We start from the raw sequence: 13,110 nt of genomic DNA, 5'->3' as shown, positions 1-13,110 counted from the left end.
AATTCCAGGTCACATTTTTAAATGGTACCCAGCTTGACCTTGTTCAAATGTTTTGACTGTGCTCGGTGAAACCAGGCAATAGACTGACGAATTAACTGTCTAACACATGGAATAAAGAAGGATAATACACTATTTATGACATGAAGACAGATCGAGAACAGTTGAAATTGGATGTCAGTTACAAGGAAATCAAACAAATCAGTTTCACATCAGTAAAATACAATAGATGGAAAACGTAGTGATGGGTCAAAATACATGAGAATGACAAATGCGCCTAGAACAAACTATAATAAATATAGTTAATAGTTGAGCACTAGGCCTATGTCACTTACCCTTGAACTCTATTATCCCAATCGGATTCCACCAAGTTTCCAGTACTGACTATAACACGAAGACTTTCATCACAGTAGCACATTATCATCATTTTCCTAAAAAAAATCGCAAGTTGGTGATGGTTGAAAAAATTTGAATTTAAAAAGGGTTTCTCAAAAATTCTGAGTACAATACATTATGGAGTCGTATATTGTAATAATATAAATTGATATTGTAATATCACAGAGTGATCTGTGCGTGGTCTAGTGGATATAGTGCTTGCTTAGCAGCCTAGAGGTCACGGGTTCAAACCAAAATATGAACAAAAGCTTTTTTTAGCCAGGTCATTCCCGTGTTATGTATCGAATAGGCATGTTAAACTGTCAGTCCCGGCTGAAGTATGACAGTCGTAAGGCCCATTGACGGTTTTAATGATATATTCAGGTGAGGTGAGACCTACCCGTGAGGGACTTCTCGCCAACAAAAAGATATACGAATTCAATTTATTTATCCTGTTATATTAAGCGAGCAATTTCTGTATATCTGTTTATATTTTTACATCTGGTTATTTATGTTCAACGGATCTCAAAAACGGCTCTAACGATTTTCACGAAATTTGGAATATAGTAGGTTTATGATATAAAAATTCGATTGCACTAGGTCTCATCCGTGAGAAAACTTGCTGAAGGTCATGAAAAGGATAATTCATCCTTGGAAAAACAGATGATAATTTCGTCGTCTGTCGATAACAGAAGATGCTTGTGCCTGTGTGGGAGATCAGCTGTGTAATCAATTAGCTTACCGTATCTCGCGAGAAATTTAGAAATTTCAATTGACTCGATCAGAATAATCTGATTTGTTGACATGAGATAGTATATATCATAATATTCAAAGTTATTCATTATTTTACAGTTCTAAGTGATTAGTGAGTGTTATTCAATTTGGTATATAAAGGATCTAAATTAGAACTTTTATGTTTTCATATATTTGGACTGAAAATTTGACCTGAACTCAAATGTATAAAACACATAACCTACTTTTTGGAATATTTATAGTGTATTAATCAAAATTCGGGGAAGAAACAGTTTTGGGCTGTGCCTGTTAATCCTTCCCCAATCATTTTAAAGAATTTAGTTCTGTTTATCAATAAATAAATAACTAGCGAAGCTCGGGGCCCCGATATTTCATATTAAAAATACATAATCATACGATGATTGGGTATCGAAAGACAGGTTTAGCCATTACTATTTCATTCCAGAGTTCTGATTGAAACTGATGAATTGAGGATTGAAACAGTAAAGCACTCAATTTATTATAATTATTCATTTGCATCCTTGAAAGTATCTATAGATAAATCTATACTAAGAAGTAATTAGTAAACTCACGTGTGATGCTTCCCAAAAGGTGACGGACATGACACCTTGACGCAATTAACAAACGGTGGGCACATACCATTTTTTATATACTCATCTCCTTCTTCATACACCAATGTTAATGGTTTTCCTCTGTTGAAAGAAGAGAGATCAATTACCATAATAGTATTTACAAAACTCATTCAAAATTGAATACAATGATAAGGAAGCATTATTATATTGGAAAGACTGATTGATGCTTTATTACCAACATTACTTCACATTCTTATTAGAGATTTTAGATCTGACAGAAATTATTCTAAGTAGGTTACCTAATAGTCTTTGAGCAAAAAATTGTTGAATTTTCATCTACTATGGATTCAAGTGAAACTAAAAAAGGTAACCTACGAATACATGATTATTTGAACATATCGAGGAGGAGGTCCTATGCGCACTGTTATGTCACCACCACTTATGTTATCACCCAACCCTAACATATGTTTACCTATACAGTTCACATGCAGATGTCACCATTCTGCATATTCAAGAATCCTGAGAGTTTTTGAAATTACCTAACAGTTTCATGTTTGTTCCAAACAATAAATTTATTGTCAAACAAAGTATTTCAACTAACTAATCCACAGTGATTCTGAGACATTGCTTTTTCTACTGTGTTTTGCAGAAGAATAATTTACTGACCTATGACCCATGATACAGTATTGTGCCAGCAACCAACCCAGTTCGACCATAAAGTTGATTTGTAAAGAAGATTTCAAATCACCTAGTCTGGGATCCAGCAACTCTGTAAGAAACAATTGAAATATATATTGAAATTAACTAGACAAAGACAAGCATTGTAGACATAAAAAATTCATAGAATAATTAATAGAAAAGATGTTGAGAAGAAGAATCAGGAAGGTGTTATCAATTTTATGTTGTGCATGAAATATTTTTAGAATATTGAATAAAACAAGAAGGAGGAAAAATGTTTCGTGAAAGGTGCTGCAAATTTAGACTCTTCATTCAAATTTAGATTCATAGGAATTACAGTATAACATTTCTAATCGTACACAAAAAATTGAGTTCAAGAGCAGATGAGGAAAGTTCTTCAGAAACGGGTTTTATTCGTGTAAGCTACAAACTCAATATACTTGATAGCGTTTAAATCTACTTTAAATAGCGAGATCAACAAAATGGTGAACTACCTTTGCTGTTTATGATTCAAGAATCTAATGAAAAACCTTAGATAAAGAAATTGAAACTATTGATTTGTTGAAACCAGCGAGCATGAAATCCTTTAGAAAATAATTCTTACAATACAGAATAGCAATTAGTTGACAAACCTGGAAACTGGATTGATAGATCGTCTTTGTGCGTGGGCTTAGAATCTGAAATGGCTGATAGAAACACATAATAAGGAGCAGCTTTTTTCCACTTATCAGCAATATTTGTGTTCACACGATCCAATACGATCCTACGATAATTTTCTTCTTGCTGCTTATTGGATGAAGCTCGTGCATTTCTAAAAATTGAGAAGAAATATCACTGCATAGAAAAATGTTGAATACAGTAAGGCTCAACTCACACTACCTAGACTTAAATCGAACGACTCCAGTCAAGGATACTCCAGTCTCTTGACATTACGACTTTTTTGCTCATTGCAACTACTTCAGTTCCATGCTACTCCATTTTCTAACCTTACTTTATTAAAAATATGAGATCTAATTAGTTACTACTTAGCATGTAACAAATTGTTATGAATGTATTTATTGCCTTATCTAATTCTTATCTAAAACGATAAAACATAACTTTCATCAAACATAACCCCACTTTCATTAAAAATGCACGGTACTAGGCAACTCAAGTCGAGGCTCGACCAACATGTCGAGTCAACACTCGACTCAGTCTCACAGTCGCGAGATCGCGGAGACTAGAATCGACTGGTCTGAGTAACACCATTTGAAAACACATGCTGCATCAACAAGAGACTAGAGTCGCAGTCTCTTTTCGCGACTTGAGTCGCGTAAATGTGAGTTGAGCAAGTCTAAAAACCAATCTACTGAATACCAACTGAATGAGAGGTATGAAATTCATTCATCAATCAGAATTCACTATTGAATAATTGGTGTGAAATTATAACTGAACAGTAACTTATTTTTATTCTTTTTACTTTACCATAGGTAAGGTAAGTATTGATTTCTATCACGATTTTCTCAAAAATGACTTGACCGATTTTTTTCAAATACATACCAGTATGTATAAATAAATAGTTACTATTACTATTAATATTAATAGTTTAGTTACTATCAATAGTTTATAATTACTATTATAAATAAATAGTTATATATCAGCTCTATTAACTGGCATGAGTCTCGTCCCTGAGAAAATAACAGGGGGTCCACCCCATCCTTGAGAAACTTAGCCTACTTCTCGTGCGTGGGGTAGGTAGGTAGAGCAGTTTATTCAAAAGAACACAATCATGTCGATATTTTATTTGTAGAACAGCTGTTTTGACAACTTTTAAAAAATCCTCAAATTTCATAATTCAAACAAAGGAAAATGTACTCTGAACACAATAACAATAGTATAATCGTAGTTTTAATTATTTAGCCGCCAATCGGCATAATGTTATTCCCCTAAATTATCCTCGTTTAAGAATGAGGCTTATAGATGAATGAGCAAGGAAAGTTGTGTGAGTGTACCACACCAGATTTTTCAACTAGTTTATTTACAAAGACGTGAAAAAGTGAAATAACCATTCAGCAACTAATTTATGATATGATTTTTTACAAATTATTATTACACCGAACACTTTAGTGAACATTATAATCTATGATAAAAACCAAATATAGATAACTTGGGGATTGATTAGTGTATTAGAAAGCAATACAAAAAAGTTACCTATCTCAAGAGAAAAAAATATATTAGTTGCAAAGAGTAACTCACATATTTGATGTCGATGGCGATGGAGATGATGCAGATGCCTGTGATTTAACACTACTGTTCTGCTGTTTTCTTGCGTCATTTTCTTTTTTACTATCCGAAGAGTTGCTATTACTTGGTTTGCTGGGAGCCACGTTACCAGTTTTCTTAATCTGTTTGATGAAACCTACTTGTAGTTCCAGAATTCTCCTACTTATTTTCTGGTTATAATCCGGAGGAAGTTTGAATTCATTCTCGGGCATTTGAGAGACTAGCTTTTCCACTGGAAATAATAGAATTAATTGATAGTATTTTCACTTAGAATCGCTTCTGTCAAAAGGTGAAAACGTATAGTCTGTATAAGTAATTGAAGGTATAGAGTGATGATTCCAAGCTTGAATAAAGAGTTTTCAGTTTGTAGACTATAGATCAAGGAATTTATTAAAAAATTATATTCTATTGACACTATCATTGTGCAGTATTTGATTTAACTACTGGGTACAATGATTTGGAGTGAAACAATCAAGAAAGGATGCATTCAGTTGTGTAAATAGCTACGAAAATGAGAATACTCAGTGAACAATTTGAATTATTATTAATTCACTTTAGAGTCATGTTATACGGATAAAAACAATGCACGCATCGCCTTTATTGGTTAAGTAAAAGTAAATTCGTATGGATTTTGTTGATAGAGAATCCCTTGCGGGAAAGTACCACCTCGCCTAAATGAATAATTTAAGCCGTCAATGGCTCAAAATTACGACTGTTATACTTCTGTCGGGACCAACATTTCAACGTGACCATCCGATAACACGGGAATGTCCTGGCTGAAAGCTTTTTGTGATAAGAGGGTGATTAATAGATCTTTTAAAAATTTATTGGAAAGTTATCACTCACAGTGTGAATGACTGAACTCTTGGAAGTGACTCGGATTTTGCCGATAACATAGTTCCTTGTATTCACATTCTACCAGTAATTTAGCTTTTTTAGGATTAGGTCCATCGCTCCTGCTGCTCATCCTGATTTATATCTGAAACATAATGATTATTAATATTAAAGCTTGAAATTGATCACTTTTTACACTTTGCATTCTGGTTACTTTATGAATTCATACCAAATCTAGTTCCAACATTAACTTACATTGTTAGAAACCTAGGCTACTCATTGGCTTTCACGACCGGTTGGGAATTCCTGATTTTTTTAGAAGTTCAAATGGAAAAAACTAACAGACTACAAAAATGAGTCCTCTTAGACAAGTGTTCATGAAAACAGAGGAAAATGTAAAACATTGATTTACATCGGAAAGAACTTTTCAAAATTGAATAGTATTAGAATGTGAGTTGATTGCAGATAGTAGAAAATACCGTCTTTTCTAGTTCGAGAATTGCTATTCAGAGACTAAACCTAATTATAAGTATTGTGAACAAACTTATTACAGTTATTTCAAAGTTTGTGTAGATAGTTTTTAGCCCAGTGGGGAACCAACAAGTAAGATATTACTAACGTTGTTTGTAAATTACAGTATATTTCTTCCTTCAAATACTCCAGAACAATGGTTTTAATAAATATTACATTCAGGATTAAATTTGCATAGATAATACGAAATTATTCTTGAAATGTAGTTTTGTGCTTGAATCAACTGATTTTCAATCGACGTCTAATGTTTGACAGACCTTAAATATTAAAATGATCCTTCTTAACTCCAATATTTATTAAGGGAATTCATGAAGCTAATTTTCCAATTCCTAGTAACATTTGCTACAATGTTGAGTGAGAAAATGTTGATAGTTACGACTAAATTGTGTATAATTAAATAACTAAATTGTGTGTAATAATATCAATAATAGGGTCATTAGTGAGCTTGGGAGAAGTGAAATCATCAACAAAGGGACATAGAAGTGTCTGTATGATACAGATCGATTCATCTCAAACTCATTAGTAAATTAATAAAACAGGCCTGACTTTTATCATGGAACAATCATTTTATATCATTTTAATAGTGCAGAGCGTTTTGAAAATTACAAAGAAAATTAAAATCTACTGCGCCATTTCTAGGTATCTTATCACGACAGTCAGTCGTTAGCTTAGTTGCATCAAAATCCAGAGATCACATAAGAGTACCAGGGTTTAGAAATTGGTAGTTCTGCATTAGACTTCAAGTGAGTGTTGTATGTTCTAAGAATGGCGTTCGACGTTAGGAAATTGAATCACATTGTGATTGCGGTCGTTGGTCTAGTTATTGTTTTGAACAAGCTGAGTGAGGGGTTACCCATTGACCATCCACCATATGAACAAGACGGACTTTTCGAAGGAGACATCATTCTGATGCCACATCAGGTAAATTAGGTACGATTAAACAAACTTCATCGGAATAACGATTTTCTGGATAACACTTCTATGTTTTGTAATTCAAGTTAAAAACCTTTGTTCCCTTCCTCATAGGGAAAATTATTAATTAAAAATAGAATTGCGATGTCCACATCAGAATTTATCACATTAATATTATTAACAAACATCAAACTAAGTTCAATAGAGAAATCATTTATACGGTAACTGATAAAGAGATACAGGTACTGTGCATCTATCAATGCGATCAACGGATCGTTGAGAGAAAAATATTAAATAATATAAGGCTTCCATTAATTTATCTTCAAATTATCATCGATTGATATGAATTTGAGGTAACAAATTATTGGTGTTCGGAAGCCAAAGATACTGTTGCCTTTGTTTAAACAAAATTGGTTAAACTGAGAGTTTACAAAATTTTCAATGATTTTTTAGGGACCGGGTCTTATAAATGTTTGTTAATGTGAGATTTATTTATTTATTAATAGAGACAACAGGTAGAAACCCATTTTGCCTCCTTCAAATGATAAAATAGTTTTCAACATAATACAATTTATTATCTACTACTGTTAGTCCAGTCACTATACACATTGGTGCTTGCAATTTATATTGTAGTTCTGATTTTTTAATATATTGTTTGGATACGTCCAGAACAAATTTTTCATGCGAAATTTCCTTGTGGCCCAAAAACTAGATTCAGGTTGGCCCAGAAACCTAGTACTTTCGGTTAATTTTCCAGTTTTCAGCTATTTCTGCCAAATCCAGTAATCGAACAGAAAAATTATTGTAGCTTCTGTTTTTTTATTAGATTATGCAATTCTGAATACAATGAGATCATTCGAAACTCTCTCTCTATCTTCAATAAGTACTGAGTTATAATTTTTCAAAAACGAGCAAAATTACAAGAAAAAATCAATTTTGATAAATTTTAGTTTTCAATCAACAATATCTTGTTGCCATTTAAGTGTATAAGTCAAAATGCATCAGGGCATAATTTTGTGCGTTCTATCGTAGAGCGTTCTATCTCATATAGATTTCCTAATTTTTTGCTTCAATCATCATCACCAACTACATTATTATCAAATAGAGATTTCGCACAATAATATAAGTTGATAAGATCAAGTTCTATGATAATCACCCGTCAAATGCACTTAATTTAATGAAGAGGCGTGCATATATAAGGACACCTCAAGGATCTAAATTTCAAACATTCATAACTTTGGACTCAATGATCGGATCTCATCGCTCATTCTTATCAGCTCGTCAAGGCGTTTCAAAATCATGCATCATTAAGTGAAATTCGGACGAAAAATGAAAAATTTATTGTTCAATGTACTTGAGCAGTATTTCAATACACAAAAAATAACCAATTTCTATATTCAAAGCTTCGTATCTTGTGAAATACTTCCAAATTCCAAATCTTATATGGATGTAAAAAAGAATATCCTCGAATAAGTAAGGATGTAAAAGTTGGTGATTATGATTGAAGCAAAAACTAGGTGTTTTTCAAAACACAAGGAACATTGTTGACAGGTGTACCTGGAAATCTATGAGATAGAGCGCTCTACCTGATCTCAGATTGTAGAGCACAAAATTACGCCCAGAGGGGTTTAGACTTATACATTTAAATGGCAACAATATATTGTTGATTAAAAACTAAAATTCATCAAAATTAATTTTTTTTTATTTTACTCACTTTTGAAAAATTATAACTCTGTACTTATTGAAGATAGAGAGTTCCGAATGAACTCATTTTATTCAGAATTTAATAATCTAATAAAGAAGCAGGAGCGAAGTTTTCTGTCCGATCACTGAAATAGCTGGAAACTGGAAAATGAACCGAAAGTACAATGTTTTTGAGTCATCCCAAGGTTTATGTACTAAAACAATATAGTCAAAAACCAGAACTACAATATAAATTGCAAGCACACCCCATTTTTTATGTCTATATTGACTGGACTAAGTAGTTGAAGATCGTGGATAAACCTTCTACTTGCCTTTCTGCCATTCACTTAACATCTACTACTCACACTATTTTTTCATACACAATGCAACGTTTTAGATGACGTTCATCCACTACTTGAATATTACCTTCAAAGTAATCCACTATTGAAGGATCTTTATAAATTTTTCTAAAAACAATTTGCTGGACATTACGAGACAGCTAGTACAGTGCTAAACTTTTGGTAACATGCTACTTTTTTAGGAAATCAGTGATTTTGAGTTTTGTTTGGGTTGTACTATTGAAATCTGATCAAATTTGAATAATTCTCAAATTGCCATTAAAATGGACTGATAGAAACATATATTTTTGTTTATTAGTGCTGTAAAAGTATTATTATGGAGGAGAAGCTCTGATTACAATGGAACATGGGTTTGAAACAGTTTTGTCACAAGGCTGTTATACTGTTTGAATGATGTTTTTGAAACTGAAATACTTGTACCTGATGTATCTTCTTCCATACATGATTGGAAGAGCAGTCTGTCTAAGTCAATAGACTGTGTTGATTTATGACAATGAATTTAATCGTGATTGTTAAGATTAGTGGCCTGAAGAACCTAGTGAACAACAAGGCTCAGCTATGGCCGAACAAGACACTGTACTACACGTATACCGAAAGCGAGTTCAGCCCTGAACAGAGACAGCAGGTGGAGAGCGCCATCCAAGACCTGCGTCACAACACGTGTGTCCAGTTTGTGAAGAGGAGTGCCAGCGACCCTGCCGGAACAACTTACATTAATTTCCGTAACACAGGATTCGGGTGAGCCATCATCAATCACTACATTAATACAGCTAACTATAAAATATTAATAGGGAAGAAACAAGTATAATAATAGGAATATCGGTCTTTGAGCCGATAAGAAGACTGCTCAGTTCCTTAGTAATACCTCAAACATTTGAGTGATTAGACGCATGTAGAAGACCAGGGACCAGTACTATTCTTGCGGCCTCTATCCGAGAGAGAATTGGGAGGATTCAATCTAATAGAGGATAAGCTTTTCATTAGTGAATCTGGAAGATATCAATATAAGTGACTTTAAGATATCAATAAGTGACTTTCTTTTCATTAATTCAATGGTCATAAATATGATGTAGTAGAGGTAGCCATCTACTGTACAATAAGTTATTTTTTTTAATATAATATAAATATTTTAAATGTCTCCCTTCCATTTGAATATATTAAATTCTTAAGTTTCTCATGACATTTTGCAGAATATTGACTAGTATTAAATCAAATTCGTACCGATCTCGTTGTTTTGAAGCTGAGATAGTTCTTACTTCAGAGTTCTGAATCAATCAGTGTGGATTGTCGCTCCATAAAAACCAATAAAACACAAGAAGAGTTGCTATGAACGCTGTGAAAGTTTCTTTTCCAGGCGGCGTCATATCCCGAAACAGGGATCCATTGGGAAATTGAATTTCCTTGAATGAAATACAACTTAATTTTGCAATTAAAATGAGAATGTTGTTTATTGTTATACTGAAGCAGAAAGAAAATCTCTACAGTTTAGTATGGCTACTTCTATTTTAAGGTCGTCTAAGGGAGGCAGACTTGTGAGAATTTTTGTTTCCGAAATATTTGACAAATTCTTCCTGCCATTCAAATTCAGTCTTAAAAAGAGTATTTTTTATTTTGAAGATGCAATTTATGGTTGATTGAATGATTATTGTTTGGGTTTGATGGAAAATTGAGTGAATGTTGTAGGTGTGCTTCAGTAGTGGGCTACCACCCGATCGGCGTGGGTCTGGATATGTTCCTGGGAGGACTGAGGTGTCACACGCACGGCACCATCCAACACGAGCTGCTGCACTCGCTCGGATTCTGGCACGAGCACACGCGACCCGATCGAGATAGTCATGTTGACATTCGTTGGGAAAATATTGTACCAGGTGAGCGGTTAATTGTAATCTAATAGCAAGACAAAAAATGGTATTTCGAAAGAGTCTATCAAGTCTTATTATCAATAGTTTGATAGAGTGACCATAATGGAGAGGTCACGGAGGTCCATTCCTAGCCGACCAGGACATTATTCTTTGACTATTCCCCAGAAGTATTCATAGTGGTCAAGATAAATGTTATCTTATCATAGATACTCGGAAAATTAAATTATTTTTTTTTCTTAATGAATGCGACAAATAGAAAATCCATCACTAAGCATTGTTTGGAGGAATTTCAAGGCAAATTCGACACTTTTAAAGGACTGTTTTTATAACAACCAATTGAAATACTTGAGTATATCAATACCGTAGTGTAAATGTACTTCTCAAAGTAAGAAAACTACTCAAATTGTCAGATTCAATCTTACCAGGTGTTTCTACATACACCAATCCCATTCAAGTCCATCCCAGTCCCCCATACCCTGATCGTGAAAGGGGCGTTTAAAAATTTTCGGATACAACGGGTAAAATAGATGTTACACTGAAACGTGAAGCTACTTGGATTCATCATAATTAATTCATTATTGAGAATTTAGTTGCAATTGTGATTGCGAAATCACAATTGTCAAGTGATTGCGACAATTTCAAGTAATTTGATTCAATATAGATATTCACTACAACATACACCAATACACTAACACATAAATTAATAACATTCGAAGTGGCTTATTGTTAATTATTGGTTCCAGGTCGAGAGTTTAATTTCAAAAAACGCGATCTCTCCGATACGCAATACGAAGGAATGCCATACGACTATGGGAGTGTGATGCATTATCGATCACAAGCTTTTTCAAGAGACCGCGTCAGTCCGACAATTGTCCCCTTCGACAAGGAAGCGAGCATTATGATGGGCCAGAGAATTCGATTCAGCAACGTCGACATCGCCAAACTGAACCGCCTCTACAACTGCCCAACAGGAATCTACTATCTGGGAGACAATCTAGTCGAACAGGAAGCTGTCATTGGCAATCTCTTCTTGAACCTGCGAAACACGAATACGACTGATACGAATAACGTGGAAAAACTTGTGACCGAAGGCATCAAACATTTAAAAAAGTTGCCGTAATCAGGTAACCATGAGATGAGTAATCAAAAAGAAGGAACAGTCGATTCAAAGCTAATTCACTTTGGAGATCGATATTATATATTCTTTCCTAAAAGAATTCAACTAGCATAGTGGATTACAAAGTTGAAACACATTTTTAAGATCAGAGTTTTTATCCTCATTCACACTTGCATTTTATCTATGTAAAAATCTTTATTACTTAATATTTACTTATAAATTTGATTTGATTTTCAATTCGGAAGAAAAACGTTTGTTATCTTATTTTTAAAGCTTCCACGCCCATATGTGTTAATGACATGAATGCATGACTGTGTTATTCCTGAATAACTATTACAAGCAGATTATGGTAAACGGTCTACTCATGATTCACAATTGATTTGACGGCCCACATTCCTAAGGTGTATTCCATAAAAAATTGAAATTGACTAAAATGATGGATATTTAATTTGGATAAGTTTTATTGCAGTTTGTATTGATAAAAGCAACATAGGTGCTTTCTTCATAAATTTAAAAGAAGAACCCTGTAGCATGATGAATAATCATTGAAATATTTCCTCAGGTGATAAATAATAGTAATATAATAATAAATAAAGGGTATTTGAATTGGGATCTAATGGGATTGTTTCGACAAATTTTCAAATCTATTCCAATGGGCTTTCAATTCTGTTACGACACAACTTTGATATTTCAGTAAGGGAAACAATAGAAATCAAGTGTTGGGTAACAACTCAAGATAAAGATCATTTTGACAATCTTCTATTGAATTAATCACATTAAATGTGATGTGATTTGCATCAGGAGAGGATTTTATCTATGTAAATAAATGATTTTGAAAGAAAATTGCTTGAGTTTTTTTCTCTATTTATTAAGTTAACCCCACAAATGAACGTGAGTAAAAGTGAGTATCAAACAAGAACAACACTTCTAGGATATTGGTACTCAATCTTCAAATCCTACATAATATACAGGAATGAAATTCTCCTCCTCGAAGAAGCAAACTCGATCCAATTCAAATTGGTAATATAGTGCCTCAGGGTTTGTTGTCTAGGCTGGGTATACGACTCATACTGGGAGATGACATGGACATACTTCTGCAGGTGGAGGATGAAAACTAGTCAGCATCCAAATATATTCTTCAGAATCATGGTCTATACATCAGAAACCGTGAACCG

General features: G+C 33.6%; 2 protein-coding genes across 3 annotated transcripts in view; one reads left to right on the top strand and one right to left on the bottom strand.

Annotated features, from left to right (window-relative positions):
- Positions 1 to 13,110, bottom strand: part of LOC111049516 (probable tyrosyl-DNA phosphodiesterase) — a 53,720-nt gene that overhangs the window by 34,601 nt on the left and 6,009 nt on the right. Inside the window, exons 1-7 of one of the 2 annotated variants that reach the window (XM_022335604.2) lie at positions 9,377 to 9,515; positions 5,484 to 5,616; positions 4,611 to 4,869; positions 3,008 to 3,186; positions 2,364 to 2,466; positions 1,698 to 1,817; positions 333 to 428 (exon numbers count right to left, since the gene is read on the bottom strand). In XM_022335604.2, the coding sequence (XP_022191296.2) occupies positions 333 to 428; positions 1,698 to 1,817; positions 2,364 to 2,466; positions 3,008 to 3,186; positions 4,611 to 4,869; positions 5,484 to 5,604 (878 nt within the window). In that variant the 5' untranslated portion in view covers positions 5,605 to 5,616; positions 9,377 to 9,515. Of the gene's footprint in view, positions 1 to 332; positions 429 to 1,697; positions 1,818 to 2,363; positions 2,467 to 3,007; positions 3,187 to 4,610; positions 4,870 to 5,483; positions 5,617 to 9,376; positions 9,516 to 13,110 lie in introns of those variants that run through there. The other variant, XM_022335603.2, reaches the window with a different exon arrangement.
- LOC111049512 (low choriolytic enzyme-like) lies at positions 6,662 to 12,185 on the top strand. The gene is made up of 4 exons (XM_022335593.2): positions 6,662 to 6,923; positions 9,474 to 9,694; positions 10,640 to 10,824; positions 11,562 to 12,185. The coding sequence occupies exons 1-4, from the start codon at positions 6,768 to 6,770 to the stop codon at positions 11,936 to 11,938; spliced, it is 939 nt and encodes a 312-aa protein (XP_022191285.1). The 5' UTR covers positions 6,662 to 6,767; the 3' UTR covers positions 11,939 to 12,185.

This window comes from Nilaparvata lugens, chromosome 2 (assembly GCF_014356525.2).
Source record: "Nilaparvata lugens isolate BPH chromosome 2, ASM1435652v1, whole genome shotgun sequence".
NCBI lineage: Eukaryota > Metazoa > Arthropoda > Insecta > Hemiptera > Delphacidae > Nilaparvata > Nilaparvata lugens.
This window is presented reverse-complemented; position numbering and strand designations above follow the sequence as displayed.

Excerpts from the sequence above, each read along its gene's own strand:
- LOC111049512 (XM_022335593.2), top strand. The coding sequence starts at position 6,768 with ATGGCGTTCGACGTTAGGAAATTGAATCACATTGTGATTGCGGTCGTT. Across the intron at positions 9,695-10,639 it reads TTCCGTAACACAGGATTCGG|GTGTGCTTCAGTAGTGGGCT; the intron begins GTGAGCCATCAT and ends TGAATGTTGTAG. Across the intron at positions 10,825-11,561 it reads TTGGGAAAATATTGTACCAG|GTCGAGAGTTTAATTTCAAA; the intron begins GTGAGCGGTTAA and ends TATTGGTTCCAG.